An 18,260-nucleotide genomic window follows, 5' to 3' on the forward strand; every position below is an offset into this window, starting at 1 on the left:
CAAAATATCTAGAAATGGGCCAAATCCTTCCTGATAAACTGCTGGGGGCCGGCCTTCAGCTGGGGCTCCCCTTGCATGCCGAGGGCAGGGTGTGTGCGCACAGAGGGGAGCAGCCAAGGGAACAGGACTTATTCGATTTCCCTTTTTCATTACGGCACTAAAGTTATTTAATCTACTCTGTAATAGGTGTCGTAATTATCATCTCCGTTTACGACATTCAGGGGTTTTACCTGTATCTTGTTCTATTTAAATCAGTTTGGTTTTTAAAAAAGGAGGAAAGAAAAAGCTACCAACCTGGCAATCTGTTCACCCATCTGGGGAGGGGGTGCATGTCAGTGGGGAGAAAGGATAGGCCAGGATCGATGGCACTCGAAGTGGGTGCTCGAGATGGGGGTGCTTCTGCCCACGTCACACCAGCACTGAGCAGCTGGATGGACAGGGGCACCCTCTGTTAAGGTCGGCACCTGCTCTGTGTGGCTCTGAGGAGGCCTGAGGGGCACACCCTCTCCCCCTCCCGTCCCTCCTGTCCCAGACAGAAGGCACTCACTTGCCAGGTTTATCCAGCAGCCCCCCGGCAGGGCACTGGCAGCACATGAGAATGTACTCCTGCAGGGCCTGCTGATGGAACATCCAGTGGCTCATGCTGAGGGCAGGGTCACCTGTGGAAAAGCACAGGGTCAGTGCGGCCGGGGCTGGCGGAGGTCCAACAGTGTCTCAAGGACGTCTTTGTATTTTATTACTCAATGAAAAGTCAATGTCTCCCTCTATTCTTCTGGGACTAATTCTGAAAATTACATTCTTGGGACACTTGATGTCTTCACCCAAGTCCCACGACATATCCCTTCTCCTGAAGCTTGATGTGAGCTAAGAGCATCAGCTCAGCAGGTTCATCTGCTCTCACATGAAATAAATGAGAAGAAGATTCAGGAGTCAGCAGGTGGCCTGAGATTTCAGGAGATGATAAGGGCAGACTCCCAGAAGTTCTGCTTGCTATTGAACTGCTTTGGTTTTAGTCCCATTTGAGACTCCACAGACATGAACACGGATCTCTCCACTCAAGTGGTGCGGGTGCGACAAACTTGCATTCAGGATTCTTCAGTAAATTTAAAATACAGTCAGTCATACATTGCTTAACGATGGGGCTTTGTTCTGAGAAATGCATTGTTAGGCGATTCTGTCGTTGTGCGAACATCATCCAGTGCACTTACACAAACCTAGATGGTGTAACCCACTACACACCTGGGCTGTATGGTCAGTACCACTTATCGGACCACTGCCGTATGCGCGGTCTGTCGTTGACTGAAACATTGTTATGCAGGGCATAACTGCGTAACATTTCTAGTGGCAGCAACCACACAGCCAGCCAGACGTGGTGGGCCTTTTCTCCATGAGATCTGGTTCTCTGCCCCTTTATGCAATTGCCTTTTCTGTCACTGTTGCGACCACGTGCACAGCATGGATTTTCAGTTCTGACATGAGCAATACAGAGCTCTGCCCTGGAAGCAGTGCACACTCAGCTGAGGTGGCAATCACCGTGGGCCCAGGACAGGCACCCGCTTCCTCCTAGTCACGGCCACTCTGAAGCAGCAATGACCCCTAAACCACTAGAACTAAATCCTAGTCTGCACATGCATGCCTCAAGGCAGGAGGTTCCACACGGGGCGCTCCAAATCCAGGACAGACAGAGCTCACTTCAACCCCTCTAAGGAAGGCCTCCTGACCTGTTCAGCGGCCAAGGAAATCACCTAGCCCTGCCAACAGCACCCCAACTCACCTTGAGCGTGCAGCGCGCGGTGGAGCAGGGGCAGGAGGCCCGCCTGCCAGAAGGAGTAGCAGCCATCCACCAGCTTGTTGCAGCGGCCCTGAAATCCGCCTTCAAACCGCATCTGCCGGCTGGTCACCCATTGCTGAGAATGAGACAGAGAAGAGAGAGGCAGCTATAGGATAAAAAAGACACAAATTCCAGCAAGACAAGCTCTCCAGAGGCCAATCTAGGGACTGCGTGTTCCCATCTCTTGGCTTCCTGGCACTCGTGTTCTGCAGCTGTGGCTTCGTACTTCCTTCCCCTCACTGCCACAGACATCGAGGGCACCATTTAAGCCAACTCTTTTGAGGAAACCAGTACTGATCGTTGCTCTGCGCCTAACACACAACTAACCGCCTTTTCCAGGGTTCCAAATAGGTTCTTGTGCTGAGAGAATAAAGAGGCCAAGTTGGCCGTAAGGTGACCTGCGGAAGTCTCTCAATAAACAAGGCTTAACTAGGAATTTAAGACAAGACCACCAGGGGCTCATTTCTAATCACTATTCCTGCTCAGGGAAGTTTATTAAAAGCAGATAAATGGAACTTTGTGCTACATCTCATCAGATGATCTCAAACTGTTCCTGACTTTTACTTGGCACCTGAGGAAATTCATCCAAGCGCTCTTAGCAAGTCACTCACAGGACTGAAAGCAGAAGCCATTAGTCCCGATTACCAGTGATGGCTCTGTTGGTCTAGCCTCTCTGCTTCTCCAGGGGAACCTGGTTGGCTGAAGAAAAGCTTTTACTTTAAACCTCTACAGTGGCTTTTGATGTCATTCAGTGGTCACACATGATGCCACCGTTCCTCACTTATCTCCAAGTTTTCTAAACACACTCTACTACTAAGATCAAGATAGTCGTGGGTTTGGCCTCCAGGAATGAGCACAAGCTTCTGGCTGAGCAGATAATGACATTTCCATTTCCCTCCCAGCTCTCCCAGGCAGCTCCAGCCACCAGCCATGGACTCACAGAGCTGCCCACCGAACTGAAACGGGCAGAGGAGGGTATTTCCCCTGGACTTAGTTCTTACTAGACTGATTTCCTGAAAGTAGCCACTAAGGACACTTTGCAGAAGGGGCATCCAGCCCTCCTTTAAGTTAAATGTTGTAGAGTGTAGATTATACTCCTGTTCAAGGCAACACCCACCCACAGAGAGTCACAAATTCTTAAAAGAAAGACACAGAAAACTGCCCTGCAGGTACAGGCACAAATATATCCCCAGTGGGTCTTAAAGGAACCAATGCTTTAGGGACGATGCCATTTAATGAGAGTAGGCTGAGATTACTCAAGGAAACAGTGCGGACCACCTTGTTTTTTACATATCCCAAGTTTAAGTGTTTATAAGCCAGTCTCATTAATTGTTTCCAGTGCCTAAGCCCATGGGTTTATTCTGTTTCCCTTGGCTACATGAATTCATAAAATCCTTCAGATATGGGTCCTAGTTCTCCCAAAGCAAATGGAGGGGAGGGAGCAGTTTGGGTCAGAAGGACAGAACATTTATTGAGCGCCTACTATCTGCCAGCCTGTTTATATATGTTCTCTCCTTTAACCTTCAAAGAACTGTTATCTCCACCTTATGAAGGAAAAAAAATTGAAGCTAAAACAGATTAGACAATTTTCCCAAGGTCACATGGCTAGGAAGTGGCAGAGACAGGGTTCAAATCTAGAATATTGTCCTGGTGACTGAAGCATTCGCTAATTGTATTCCTTATTTCTGCCTGGGAGATGGGTCTTTTATGTTTCATGCCTTGTTGGTGATCAGATTTTGAAACAAACTGATAAACTCTAAGTCTACTGCACTAAGTTTCCAGTTCAGCATGACCCTTCAAGCCTTTAAGAACCTTCAAGAAGAATATGCTATAAGAGGCCTCCTAAGAATGAGGACAAAATGCTGCTGGTCACATCTCTACAGAGTATAACAGAAACTCTCTTGGAAGCTCCTGATGGGTCTCATGATGGTTCCTATGATGGGAGCCTGACACCTGAACTTGGGGAGAGGAGATGAATGTCAGTTGCAGCTGGTTTGCTTTGAGGTCATGGTCAGGGAGTCAGTGCTTCCCCCAAAGACGTCTCCTTGGTGCTGCGGCTGTGTGCATGTTTGTGCACCAGGCCTCCAATGATAACGTAACTATGATCTAGCGACTCCCTGAAGCTGACTGCTTTCTGAGTTCATCTGAATATCGGTCAGGAGCGTGGAGTCCAGACATAAATGCTTGGGCTGCCTGCTCAATGCAATGACCCAGCTCTGCTCAGCTCATTTAAATGTAGTTACTAAATGTTCACATAGTGTGGTAGGTAATAAAAGCTTGGCTTAAAAATGCCTCAAAGCTTTTCTCATAACTTTTTCTCTTAGGAGATTCTTTCTAAGATACACGATAACCTCTAATTTTAAGAGACTGAAGCTATACTTCTCTTGGAAGTATGAGGAAGGTACTCTGGCTTACACCAGATATCTGAGGGACTCAAGAAGACTCTGGGGTTGGCCTAACACACCATGTAGAAAGTTCAGAGCAGGAAGATGGAAAGGCGGCAAGAAGGGAGCCAAAACTGAGAGCAGATGTTCACTCCTTCCACTTTCTCAGAACAGGGCTGAGCGCTCCAACAACTCTATCTAAAGCTTCATCCAGGACTTTCAGTTCCTGAGCTCAAACAGGAACTCTGTTAGTCCTTCCCACCGCCAAACTGTCCCCGCAGCCTGCATGTCTGAGTAGTCACATCACCAGGGGCCTGGGGCCTGAGAGGAAGATGGATCAACAGGCACTTACTAATAAGCTCTTCAAATTCAAGGAACGTTCCTTCTTGAGGATGACCAGTGCAGCCAGGCCACAGAAAGTATAGCCACCATGGGCTTCCATCCCTGGCACCCCGCCAATTCCACCTTCCCAATTCTGACACCTAGGAGGAGATGGAGAAAAGCAGATGGAGGGGTCAGTGTCAACCAACGAGTGGATGGGCACAAGTGCAGGACCACCCTAATGGCGAGGAATGAGTCTGCTCAGATTAAGGCCTAAACCATCACAACTATGAATGGAAAAATGCCAGCTAATTAACTTTTGGAAATGCCTTTTCCTCAAAAAAAAAAAAGGAAACTCAAACAGTCTACTTATGTAACAAACATAGTACCTCAAATCATTACTTTCTGGAAAAAGTTATAAAATCATACATATAGTATGATAACCATCAGGTTAAAATGAAATTGAAAAAGAATTGCTGATTCTGGTTATCTTTTAGTACAGGGCTATTGCTGATATTTTTCCTCTTTATTTTTCTATATTTTCAAAAAGTTTCTACAGTGAACATATATACCTTTATAACTGTTCACGATAAACCTTTTTTTGATTATAATTTCCTATATACAGTCATGTGCTGCATAAGGACATTTTGGTCAACGATGAACTGCATATATGACAGTGGGCCCAGAGGATTAGTACCATAGAGCCTAGGTGTGTAGTAGGCTGTACCATCTAGGTTTGTGTAAGTACACTCTATGATGTTCACACAACGACAAAATCTCCTAACAATGCATTTCTCAGAACACATCCCTGTTGTTAAGCAATGCATGACTGTATTCAAATTACTCATTTATTATTATTACAATTATTATTATTTGGGGTTAGACTATATATTAAGAGTGTATTTTCTGGTCATAAAAATATGCATAATCTTTGGCCTAGCAATTTAGGGTCATTTCTAGGAATTAATCCTACAAAATGAGTAAGAATGTGTCCAAAGACCAGATTTTAAGCCTGCTTACTGAATTCTCATTTACAACAGTGAAACATTGGAAACAGCTCAGAAGCTCAGCAGGCAGGGACTGATTATATAAATTACGGCACATCTGTACCACAGGATACTGCACAGTCATTTAAAATGATGCTATGGGAGGATATTTAAAGATGTTCCAAATAGATTACATGAAAAAAGTTATAAAATGATAATGTACTGTATGATTTTTCTGGAATCCTGGAAAGATATACACCAAAAGAGTGGTTTGTGGGGAATTACAAGTGGTTTAGATTTTCTTCTTTTTGCTTGTCTATAACGAACATGTTTTATCTGTGACATGAAGTTTTCTTTCAGTATATTTTCATATAACAACATAGAACTTTACTTCCAATGATCTCCAAGTATGAACATAGCATCACACTCTCTACAGGTGTGTCTCCCTCACAGTCCTGGCTATAGCACAGGTGCGCAGGTGGATGAGCACTTCATCCACGAGCTGGGAAAACTTCTGCGTGGGAGAGAAAGGAAGCGGTAATACCTCCTGTCTTCAGGCACCTCTCCCTTGAGGCCTGGCATCTTGAGAACTCACAGGCCTTTTGTAGAGAGGCCCCAAGCCCAGGGAGGTCAGAGCGCAGAGTCAAAAACTGGCTACCATTCCCTGTACAGATTCTTGAGCATCCTCCATCCCCCAATCTCACCACCACCCAACACACTCACTCCAGCTTTTCTTTCCAGTGCATTTGGCTACGTGGAGCATAGGAACAGCTCAAGTGTGAGAGGTCTGATGAGTGAAGAATATGCATGGGACCTGTTAAAATTTCTCTTTTTCTTAACTTACCCTTTAAAAATTGTTTTGAATTAAAATAAATTCAAGCAGTATAAAAAAATAAACAACAAAAAGTAATTCTCCTGCCCACCCTGGCCTCCTAGTCCCTCTCACCAGCAGTGATCACTGTCAGTGTCTGTGTCTCAGTCTCTTTCCCTCTGTACACACACACATACACACACGTGCACGCACACACAGATGGACACCATATACATATTTTTATTCCAATTTCCCTCCCTCTGTTTTTACACGCACGGGAGCATTTTACATGCATGGGAGCAATTTAGTAAAATTCTTTGGGAGTGTCTTCTGGCTAAACATAACAGACTGAACACAAGAGCCCAGTAAAATGAAAGTAAAGGAATTTAAAAAGGGATAAACCCACAAGGGTAAAGAGAATAGGAGAGGATATGAATACAGACAGGAAATAAAATTTTGAAAGCTAGAAAAGGAGAGAGATAAGAAGTAACTGACTTAACAGAATAAAGAAACCTAAACCAGCCCAGGGGAGGTAGGGAGGAAGCCACAGAAAGCAAGGTGATATGCCCCAGTGAGAGCCCCAGGGGCTGGAGACACAGGTCCCTCTAAAAGTGGGATGCGTTTGAATCAAGTCCACTGGTTGCACATTTATTTAAGAATCAGTTAGGGGCCGGCCCACTGGCATAGCGGTTAAGTTCACGTGCTCTGCTTAGGCGGCCCAGGGTTCGCTGGTTCGGATCCTGGGTGTGGACCTACTCATCGCTCATCAAGACACGCTGAGGCAGTGTCCCACACGGAAGAGCTACAGCTCTAGAACTATGATATACTACTATGTATTGGGGCTTTGGGGAGAAAAAAAAAAAGAAAAAGAGGAAGACTGGCAACAGATGTTAGCACAGAGCTAATCTTCCTAAAAAAAAAAAAAAAGTGAGAAATCATTAAAAAAAAAAAAAAGAATCAGTTAGACCTCCAGGGACCCTGCAGAAGGACTAAACCCAGCAGAAGATGGGAGGTTTTGGGGGTTTAATCAAGAGGATCTGAATTCCAGGATCTGAATTCTCAGCACAGCTGAGAACAGGAGGGAGGCTGTGCTGAGCAGGGGGATTAAGTGAGAGTCTACAATCTGAACACAACACCCCAACCCCTTTCCCTACTAGTATTTCACAAAGCTGGTGGCCAACTTCATACTGCAACCAGGAATCTGGAAGATTCTTCTCTAGGGAAAATGATATGCCCAAGTTAAAAACCCTACAGACACTGATATATGAGAATTCCCCGATGAATGGCTGGATCCTCGCCCATCCTGGCTCACAGAGCTCCCATCAGCCCTTTAGCACCTGACTCCTAAATATGAACTCCAGACATTTGAGCAAAGTCACTAATATGAAAGAGAGACCAAAACAAACAAAAACAAATTGGAGGAAATAATGTAGGGAGCAGAAGTAAACTTTTTAAAGTTATATCTTTAGATAAAATATTATATGAAATAAAAACACTGCAAGGATAAAATATCCCTGAAACAAGAACAGGAGAGTATTTAAAAAAGAAGTATTCTTTTTTTATAAATAAGGAAAAAGTAAGCTCCAGAAAGTTTAGAACAGAATTGCAGGAAAAAAACCTCAATAGAAGGATTAGAAGATGAAGAAAAGGGAGTCTATCAGGAAGTACAGTAAGAAAGATTAAAAGGTGGAAAATGGGCAAAAAAATTTTGGAAAATTAGAAAACTAATCCTACTTATAGGATGTTATAAAAAGAACAAACATAGAAAATGGAGGGGAAGAAATTATCAAATAAATAATATAATAAAGTTTCTTGGAACTGAAATATATGTAATTCCAGATCAAAGATACCTGCTGAGTGCCCAGCATAATGACTGAAAAAACATCCATATCATGGTTCAACAACACAAAGTTTCCAAACAGTGAGACTAAAGATTCTAGAAACTTCTAGAGAGGGGGATGGGGTGGGACAGAGAGAGAGAAAGAAAACAAAAGCATACAATGGATTGGGAACCACAATGGCATTGGGAGACAGGAAAGCACAGTGGTTACCATAACAGGCTGTGGTCACTTAATTTCTTTGTATTGCAGCTTAATATCAAATTCAATGTCCCACCATTTGACATATAAGGAAACTATGACATAGAGAAGTTAAATAACTTGTCCAAGGCACAAAGCTAATAAACGATGAAACTGGGATTCAAACCCAGGCAATCAGAGGTCCACATCTAGTAAGTGCCTAACAGACTAATCCTCCTGCAAATAGCCACCCACACTGGACAAAACACACAGAAACAACTTCCCGCGGGCTCAGCAGACTGAAAAAGGCAGGCAGATTTCGGTGGGGCTTTGAAAGTTGGAGCAGACAACAGCAGGCAGGCAGCGCATCCCCTCCCCCACCCCTTTTTTCTTTGTGGCTTGCCCTGAGGATGGCTACAGTCACCCACTGGTGGCAGCAGCAGGTCAGGGGGCAGGGGAGGGAAAGTGAAACTAATAGAAAGCCCACCATCTTTCTGGCAAGAAGAACCAGGCTGACAGAAATCAAGGAATCCCAGAAAGAGGAGAACCAGAGAAGGAAAACCCCAAGTTCCACACTTAAACTTTGCTCAAGTTTCTACCTGACCCCTGAATCACACACACATTGGGCAAACTGCGAATAGCTTCTGACCAAAAACTAATCCAAGAGCTGAGCCACTGCCCAATGCAGGTGTAACAATCTGCAGTCTGAGTCTAACCAAGTTGACTGCCTGCTAAAATAAAAACACCAACACTCTTTAGAGCAATCTAACAGAATCCAGTCTCCAGGACATAACATCACAATGTCCAGGATACAATCCAAAATTTACCTGACATATGCAGAATCAGGAAAATGTGACATGTCAACTCCAAGGTACCCAGATGTTGAAACTACCAGGCAAGAATTTTAAAGCAGATATTATAATTATACGTTTACTTCAGTGAAGAAAAATACAATTGTAATGAATAAAAAGATGGGAAATCTCAACTGAGAAGCAGAAAGTATAAAAAAGAACCAAACCTAGGCAGCCTAGCTCAAAAGCTTATACTCTCAACCTCTAAACTATATAGTTACCTTACTATTGAGTATCACACACCAAGTCCTCAGTAAATGCTGGTTATTATTATTACCAGCCTGTTTAACAATGACACCAGAAGCCAGAAGATAATGAAGCAACACTTAAAAATTCTGAAGGTATACGATTTATACAGTTTTCCAATTTAGAAATGTCTAACCAAATAAACTATCAGTCAAGTGTGAGACTAGAAAAAAGATATATGCAAAATCTTAAAAATGTATTTCCCAAGTGCCCTTTTTTGGGATCTATTGGAGTATGTGCTTCATTAAAATGAGTAAGTAAACCAAGAAAAAGGAGGACAGGGGCTTCAACAAAGGAGAGAAATGAAGTGAATTTCATGCTGAAAGGAAGCTTCTGGATGCCTGCTGTGCAGCAAGTGAGAGCAATCTGTCCAGACTGCAGCAGGAGGGCAGAAGCCACCAGGAGGGATAACTCACAACCCACACATGCACACACACACACACTCTCACACACACACACGAGAACTGATACATTCCCTGAAGTGTTTGACTGTATTGAGAGTAACTTTTATAGCTCTGGCAGAAAATTTGGGGATGAATTCATGAATTCACATACATTTAAAAAAAGAGGTAGTGATTAATTCCAGGAAAATAAGAGTTATACAAAAAGGTAAATATGATCATAGTACATCATCTGCTTTAGCTGTAAATTATATTTTCATAGTAGTAAGTACTACTTTGACACAAATAAAAATGTAAAAAAAAAAAAAACAATACAGCTTGGATATCATTCCATAATAGTACATACATATCTGCTATACCTTTTGTTTTCTTTTTTTAAATTATGAAATATTTGAAGCATCCAGGAAAGTATAGCAAATAACATATAGAACATACATGTATCTAACACCTAGCTTTGATTTAGCCATATACACTTCAGATCTTTTTTTTATTTTACAGAAATGAACAATTAGAGACACAGTTGAAGTCTCCTGCATAGATGCGTAGACCTCTCCTGATCTCATTTCCTTTGTGCTCTCCCCCAAAAGTAACCACCATCCTGAATTTGGTGTTTATCCTTCCCACATGTGTTTTTGTATTACTACATGTGATTCTTCCCATGAACAACAAAGAATTGTTTTGCATGTTTGCAAATTTTAAGTAAATGTGCTGATCTGCATGTTTTCTTTAACATCCTTTTTTTTTTTACTCAACGCTGTTTTTGAGATTTATCCATATTGATACATGTAGCTCTAGTTCATTCATTTTAACTACTATGTGATATTCCAATGTGACTATACCTCAACTTACTTATCCATCTGGTACTTATGAACATTTAACCTCTTTCTAGCTTTTTGCTCTTATACACAAGTCCTATGCTTGTCTCTTTCATACAAGTGTGTGAGAGTTTCTGTAGGAGTGGAAATTATTGGGTCATCAGCAAGAGCAACTCTCAGATATCACCAAATTGCTCTCCACGTGGTCAAATCCATTTAGGCTCCCACCAATACTGTTCACCCAAGCTTTTGATCCTTGCCAATCTAAACTATAATACAACATTAAGGAAAATTTGGGAAAAAGAAAACTTTTAAAGTATTCTTGAAATGCACAATCTACAACTCTAACATTTGGGTCCTTTTCCATTTTCGTTATTTTTCACAAGTCGTGACCACCTGCTGTCTCAGAGGCCAGGACAAACCCCAGCTTCTCTCACCTTGCTATCCATTCAGCAGTGCCCTCAAAGAGATCTGGAGTGATGATGTTGGTCAGAGAAGCTACCGAGGCGGCACAGTATGCACTTCTGGAAGGACAGAAATAGAGGGGAAAAGTGTTAAGCCTTACGGAAGAGCCTAAATGAGGCTCCCTGGACTTCTGGGGCGGACTGCTCTCTCTGCCTAATAAGCTGTACTGCCCTCCCGTCCTCACTCCTGGCACACGGTCAGTCCTCCGGGTCTCCCACTGAGAGGCTGGACATTCTGTTTGGATAGAGTTGCTCACAGCATGGCTCCAGTGAAAGAACATGACATTCTCTTCTCCCTACCTCCACATGGTCAAATCTACATCAGAGGAAATAACGGCCACATCAATTCGTGTCAAAAGTGAACTTAGCTCTTCTTTCAAAGACCTATACTGGTTCCTCAAACTCCCTGGAGTCATCCAGGTATTTGTGATAGGTTCATCCATTCAGATGTCAGCACTGTTTTAGAGCCAGGATTTGTATCTGTTTACGGCATGGACACATTAAAGGTTAACTATATTTTTTCTGCAACAGACGCACTCCAAAGTAGGCCACCAAACCCTCATGGCTGCCTAGACCAGACAAGAGGGACAGGAATAGACAGGCCCACTCAGTACATTCCTTTGGCCTCTAGAGGGAGAAAAGCGCTTTGATTTCAAGCCCCCCCCTCCACCCCCAGTACACACACACACACACACTTTTAAACGAAAGAGTACGTCTATTTTTTTAATGTGATCCTACTTCATGTGGAATAATTCTTGCATTCCATCCTGCCAGCCCTAATTCTTCTCAGGACACACTTTATTTCAGCTTCTCCCTCTATTATGGAACACATCTACAAACTGTCTTTCCTTCCTTTCTACAGTCTTTTCAAATATCCAGCATCTCCGCTCCATTTTATGTTGAAGACAAAAACTGTTTGTTCTAATTCTGCTGACAAATCCTTTTTCTAAGGGCTCCTAAGGAATACAATAGGGAGGAAAGACAAAGGTCTACTTTCCATATTATTCGGTATAGACATAATACTAAGCCAATCTGACTGAGGTATTCCAGAGAAACCTCTGCAGAAGCTGCAAGCATTATTATCCTACAAGCAATTTTATCAGCCTACTCACTCTGGCTAAGGCACAGCAAAGGCTGAGTTACACCAGCAGGCATCGGAAGCACGCAAGAGTCCTACGTGCCTAATGTCATCATTTACTAGAAGCTAACTTCGAAGGTCTGATCTAATTTCCTTCAGGTCTTGAGCCTCTCAAAGGCGTTCAAAAGTATTTGCTCCCGAATCCTAACCTAACCTCTGAGGTGTGCAGGCAGCCAACAACGGCGTCTGCCTCTCTCAAACGGGACAACTGAGACGTGACGTCAGAAGCCACTAGTCCTAGATCTCTCACTGAGACAGGGAGGGAACAAAATACACCTTTTTCGTGCAGTTTCTTCCTCTCTCCCTCCATCCAGTCATCATGTCTCTCCAATCTGTCCACTACTCTCCATCCTTGCTGCTGTCACCCAAATTCAAGTCACCATGACCTGGATCCATCTCCTGTCTGGTCTTCTTCCCTCCAGCCCTGAAACCAGAGGACTTTCACTAAAACACTACATCTATTCACTGCACTGGAGAACTTCTAATAAAATACGAATCAGATCACATCACTCCCTACTTAAAGCTTGTTAGAGGCTTCCCACTGCCCTTAAAATAAACCCCAGACTTCTTAAGGAGACTTTAGGGCCCCTCAGTCTGTTCCCAGCCTGTCCTTCCAGCTCCATTTCTCCCACTGCCCCCGAGGTCCTCTACACTTCAGCGACACTGAACTTCTCCTTTCCTGAACACACTCTACGCTCTGTCACCTAGGTATGAGATAAAATGCCAAAGCAATCTTGCTAGGGTTTTGTTTGTTTTTGCCTAATAATCTCAGAAAGTTTTAAAAAGCTAAATTTCAAGACTGTGTGTATTTGGCTGGAATATCTATAGAACATGAATGAAAATGTAGTGACCGTGAAGAGAAAAAAAATCTTTCAACCTTTTCCATAAGAAGCATCAATACAGTACTGCTTTTCCTCAATAGTTATATTGGCTTCACTGGCATATACAGTGTTAAAAACAAGACAACAGGCCCAAAATAGAGTCACTTATGCTAAGCTTCAAGTCACCAAACCGAGACAATTACAGTTCGGCTCTCCCAGAAATGGAATCTTAAACCAGTCAATCAGGAATTGTCTGGTCAGCACTAGTGAGGTCATCTGCCTGTCAGACCCCCGCCGTCCCCTAAAGGAAAGTGACCTTGTAATAACCAACCTACTATTTTGGCCTCCTATCACTTCCTTGTCCCGCTCCCTTCTGCCTATAAAAGTCTCTCAGTTTGTACAGCTCCTCAGAGCTCATTTCTATCTGCCAGATTGGATGCTGCCCAATTCGAATTGGTTTCTGCTCAAATAAACTTAAAAATTTTAATATGTCTCAGTTTATCTTTTAACAACAGATACTGGAATATTGTGATTTAATAACAAATATATATTTGGTCTTCTTCCTGGTTCCTGGCACAGAGCTTCTAAAACCCTTGGAATTTCCTGAATGATGGGGGTGACAGGAGAGTCATTTATTATTCAGAACAAGCCCCATTCAACCATACCTGAGTTATGCTAATGAGGTGACTCCTGGAGGATGGGGGCTGGTTGCCAGAGGAACCAACCGTGTGATTAGAGGGTTGGAACTTTTGGCCCCACTCTCCACAGGAGAGGGGCTGGAGACTGAGTTAATCACCAAGGGCCAATGATTTCATCATCATGCCTACATAATAGAACCTCCATAAAAACCCTAAATGAAGGGGTTTTGGGAGCTTCTGGGTCGGAGAACACATCCATGTGCTTGCTGAGAGGGTGACACACCCCATCTTCACTGGAATAGAAGTTCCTGTGCTCCTGGTCCTTCCAGATCTTGCCCTCTTCATCTGGTTGTTCATTTGTACCCTCTATAATAAAACCCGTAATAGTAAGTAAGGTGTTTCCCTGAGTACTGTGAGCCGTTCTAAGCAAATTATCGAACCTGTGGAGGGGCTCATGGGAACCCCCGATTTGTAGCCAAGTCAGGCAGAAGTGTCGGTCACCTGGGGACCCGCTACTGTGACTGGTGTCTGAAAGTGGGGGGCAGTCTTATGGGACTGAGCCCTTCGCCTGTGGGGTCTGTGCTAACTGTGGGTAGTTAATGTCAGAATTGTTTACTATGAGGGAGAAAACCACATGTTGGGTGTCAGAAATGTTGTGAGTAGAGAAACAGTTTTTCTGGTAGATACCTAGCCAATTTTTTTTGAACAGACAGGTTACAGATAGAAGAAAATTCTTTATGAAGGCCTTTACAACCTGGTTACCTCCTTTTATGTGCAATGTGTTTTATGCTCTAAAACTTTCATGTTTTTTTCTTCCCTATACTGTCAAATGAATAGTTAAGCCAGAATATTAATCAACTTGTGTAGAAGCAAACACATTTACAAATAGGCAGTAAGATGGCTTTGCTATCGAAACCTCATATAAAAATGTATTTCTCAGACTGAATAATAAGAATTGGGTATAAAATCTCAATGATCCACTGCCTTTGAGAAGAGACTTAGTGAATTCCCTACAAGCTTCATAAGCAATCTCCATCAGGTGAGTCAGCTACTTGCTAGGTATATCAGACAATTCTGGAGTAAAATAATAATTTCAAGACAACTGGTTCCAGTCAATTAATGCAACTCTATTTCACTGCATCCCACTGACCCCTAAGGGTTCCTGCACCTCCTAAAGCAATAGTCAGGCAGGTGTTCAACGTTCTCATGATTTCATCAAATTCATTCAGATGACATTTACTGAGTCCCTACTGGGCTTTCTTCTCCCTTCCTATCCCAGAGATGAAAGATTATATTACACTATACAGTTATTATATATTATGGGATATCATTTTATACCAAATACATTTTTAATTTTTAAAAGAAAAGCATTTGATTTTGCCTCCGTCTTACTTATACTTTGACATTTATATAAAAGAAGGCAAGTGATAATGACACCTGAGGACGTCTGTCTCCTATCTGCAGTGATTATGACACTGTGTCACTGAGATGTCATTCTGCGTGTTATTCTGCATGATGAAGCAGCGGGTTCCCCGTGGTGTTCCTTGAGTCTGGCATCTCTAATGGCAGATAAGCTCTAGAATCTACTGATGCAGCAACCTGAAAAAAACCCACTCACCTCACATCCACCTCACCTCCAACGTGCATGAGAAAAGAGCCATCAGGTTGCTTCAGCGAGTACAAGTACTGAAGAAGCTTCTCTCTGAGAAACGAATGGGAGAGAGGCAGGAGATGGCAAGGGTCAGAGCAGGGTCAGCAGGCAGGGAGCCCTCCCGGGTTTCCTCACTGTTGGCTTTGGCTGTACCTGTTGATGACGTCATAGGCCTCCTCAGTGCCGATGATGCACAGCGCATTGACTGCAGCATATGTGGGTGCAAGGTGTGGGTACTGGCCAGGGCCGCCTCCAAAGCCACCTTCTGGGCTTTGACACAGCTCCAGGAACTGACACACACTAGGCACACAGCCAACGGGAAAAACAAAGTCAGAGAGCATTAATGTCAAAACACTGAATTCCACCAGAGTCCGTGCCTTTCCAATGTTCCTGTCTCCCTCAAAAGCGAAAAAAACCTTTCCTTCCACCTACTGAATATACATTGAATATAGTTAACCCCTGCAAAGGGCCTAACTCTCTACTATACTATACTCATCAGTACTGTACACCCTCCTATGAGTTTTATATTTAAGCATTTGCCTAGTGGTGAAGCGAGGAACATAACGCCGGGCAGAAACAAATAGCCTTTCATAGAACTGAGGGTAAGGCTCATGCTTCTTGATCAATCTTTTCCATACTTTCACTCAATTTGCCACCTTGGATCTGTGGTACTGGCCTCTTTCTCCTTGCCTTTGGGGCACCTCCCAAAATTCTGCTTACAGTTGTGGTGGTGCCCAATTGCTTCTTTCTACACTAACCACCCTGGTCTAGATCCATCACCAAGGCCTGCCAAGAATATTTAGAGAGATGTCCTCCCACTCCCACTGCCACCAAAGCCCCTGCGCTGCTGATTTTTATTCCTACAACTGACAAATACAAGCTTTTAACAGAGTCTGCCTCCATGCTTAGGAGAATGAAAGAGAGAGAGGCTTCTAACACGCTCACTTCAATGATGGCAAACTTAAGCACTGCTGACTCGTATCACAAGAATGCATCACAGTCTGTGGGTTCTTGGAGAATTTTTCACACTAATCGACTGATGCTCCAGTTCTCTCACTGAGGGAGACTGTTTAGGGAGGGTTTGCCTTCAAGCCCCTGCCTCCAAGCACGGCATCAGTTTACCCAGACATTACATTCTTGCCTCAGGGGAAACCAAGAGAGCCCCTATTTGTCCAAGATCCTCTGAAGTTCACCAGAAAGGGGTGCCCAGGAAAGTTCTGATGGTCAAGCTGTTTCCCCGTGACTCAGCCAGAATCACAGGCTTCCTATGAGGACAAGCCTCCGTTTAAGAGAAGAAACTGCAAATCTGTGCCCTTCCAGTGCTCAGACAGCCTTCTCTTCCTGGGCTCTTTCACCTCATTGTTTCTCATCTACTGCCACCAGAGAGACCACAGAGTCCAGTCAATCTCCACTCAGACACAAGTTTATTACTGCTTGTCCACAACATATTTGATTACTTTTGATTTCAGATCTTCCATTATCTGGGCAGGAACAGTGATAGAATATGCTGCTGACTTGCTATTGGAGTCCTGAAATTGTCACGGTTTAAAAACAATACACATTCACTTCTATTTGCACCTAAAATTTTACTGTAGGAAACACAAGGATTGAAACCAAAGGTGATAATCAAAGAGAGACAGTTTTGTGGCATGTTTTTAATAGCAATTAATTTTCAGAGAAAATGAGTTTGTTTCTAACATATTTTCCAAATCTTCATCACTTCTTATTACACTACCCAGAAAGAAATAGCTACTAAACTCATGTCCTAACAAAAGTTGGCTGCACTAGCATACAAAAAGGTTTCTATATCACAAAAACAAAAGCTTTTAGCTGATAGAAAACTTAACAGCACATTAAAGAAAAGAAAAGAGAGTCACCTAGTTATCCATTCCCTTTCCCGACTCCCAGGATAGAATCAAGTCAAATGCAACACTCCTGTAGCCTACAGTCTGGAATGAGCTGGGATCTGAATGTACCAGATACCTTTAAATCATTCCTCCACGCCAACCTCCCTCAGCTGACAGCTATCTGTCTGTCTGTGGGACTATGCTGGGGAATTAGGGATTGGGCTTCTCTTGACTGTCACACACTTCCGTATTACAGAACATTCTGATCCAGAGGGCTTCCAAGAACTTGCACCTTAAGGAACTGGCAAAGTGACCACAAAGCTACCAGGTGTCATCAACAGAATTCCCAGCAATTGTGAAAACCAAAATGTGAATGATACTTCTACCTATCAAAAGGGGGAGAAAAACTTATCTTAGAGACCAGAAAGTCACCAACTAATAAAAAAAATCACAAGCAGGAAACATTGTGCAAACACCAAGAGTAACACACTTTGTGAAAAACAAGTATTCATAAATCATTAGTTTAGTCATATGACTAAATGATCTAGTAGATCAGTTTTCCTGCAAGTCAGCAAGGCATTTCATTCTAGCTTACGTGACAGTTACCAGCAAAGTGGGAAACTACCTCCTAGATCAGGGATTTTCAAACCCAAAATGTGTGTATCAGAATCACTGGAGAGCTAACAAAGAATAGAGACCCAGGCTTGCTGAAGCAGGATAAGAGCCTGGGCCTCTATATTTTTTTCACCAAATTCCCAGGTGATTTGGATACACACACACACAGTCTGAGTACCATAAATTTTGGGTGCACAATTAGAATCACTTGGGGGATATTTAAAAAAAAAAAAATCCCAATGCCAGGCCACATCTAATATGAATTAAATCAGAATCACTCAGGGTGGGACCCAGGCGGGGATATTTTTTAAAACTCCCCATGTGACTCCAATGTACAGCCAAGTGTCGTGCTTCTCAAACTTGAGTGTGCATAGAAATCAGCTGGGGATCTTGTTAAAATGCAGATCTAATTCAGTAGAGCT

General features: G+C 43.1%; 1 protein-coding gene across 3 annotated transcripts in view; it reads right to left on the reverse strand.

The window, feature by feature from the left end:
* Positions 1–18,260, reverse strand: part of FNTB (farnesyltransferase, CAAX box, subunit beta) — a 62,431-nt gene that overhangs the window by 6,239 nt on the left and 37,932 nt on the right. For all 3 annotated transcript variants that reach the window (XR_001390526.2, XM_014784299.2, XM_087448364.1), the window contains exons 5-10: positions 15,530–15,676; positions 15,344–15,427; positions 11,102–11,188; positions 4,568–4,697; positions 1,775–1,907; positions 548–659 (exon numbers count right to left, since the gene is read on the reverse strand). Coding sequence is in view for 2 of the 3 variants with exons in the window: in XM_014784299.2 (XP_014639785.1) it covers positions 548–659; positions 1,775–1,907; positions 4,568–4,697; positions 11,102–11,188; positions 15,344–15,427; positions 15,530–15,676 (693 nt within the window). In the remaining variant the exon portion in view is untranslated. The remainder of the gene's footprint in view (positions 1–547; positions 660–1,774; positions 1,908–4,567; positions 4,698–11,101; positions 11,189–15,343; positions 15,428–15,529; positions 15,677–18,260) is intronic.

Source organism: Ceratotherium simum, chromosome 24 (assembly GCF_057802395.1).
Source record: "Ceratotherium simum simum isolate JZ-2026a chromosome 24, ASM5780239v1, whole genome shotgun sequence".
Classification (NCBI taxonomy): Eukaryota; Metazoa; Chordata; class Mammalia; order Perissodactyla; family Rhinocerotidae; genus Ceratotherium; species Ceratotherium simum.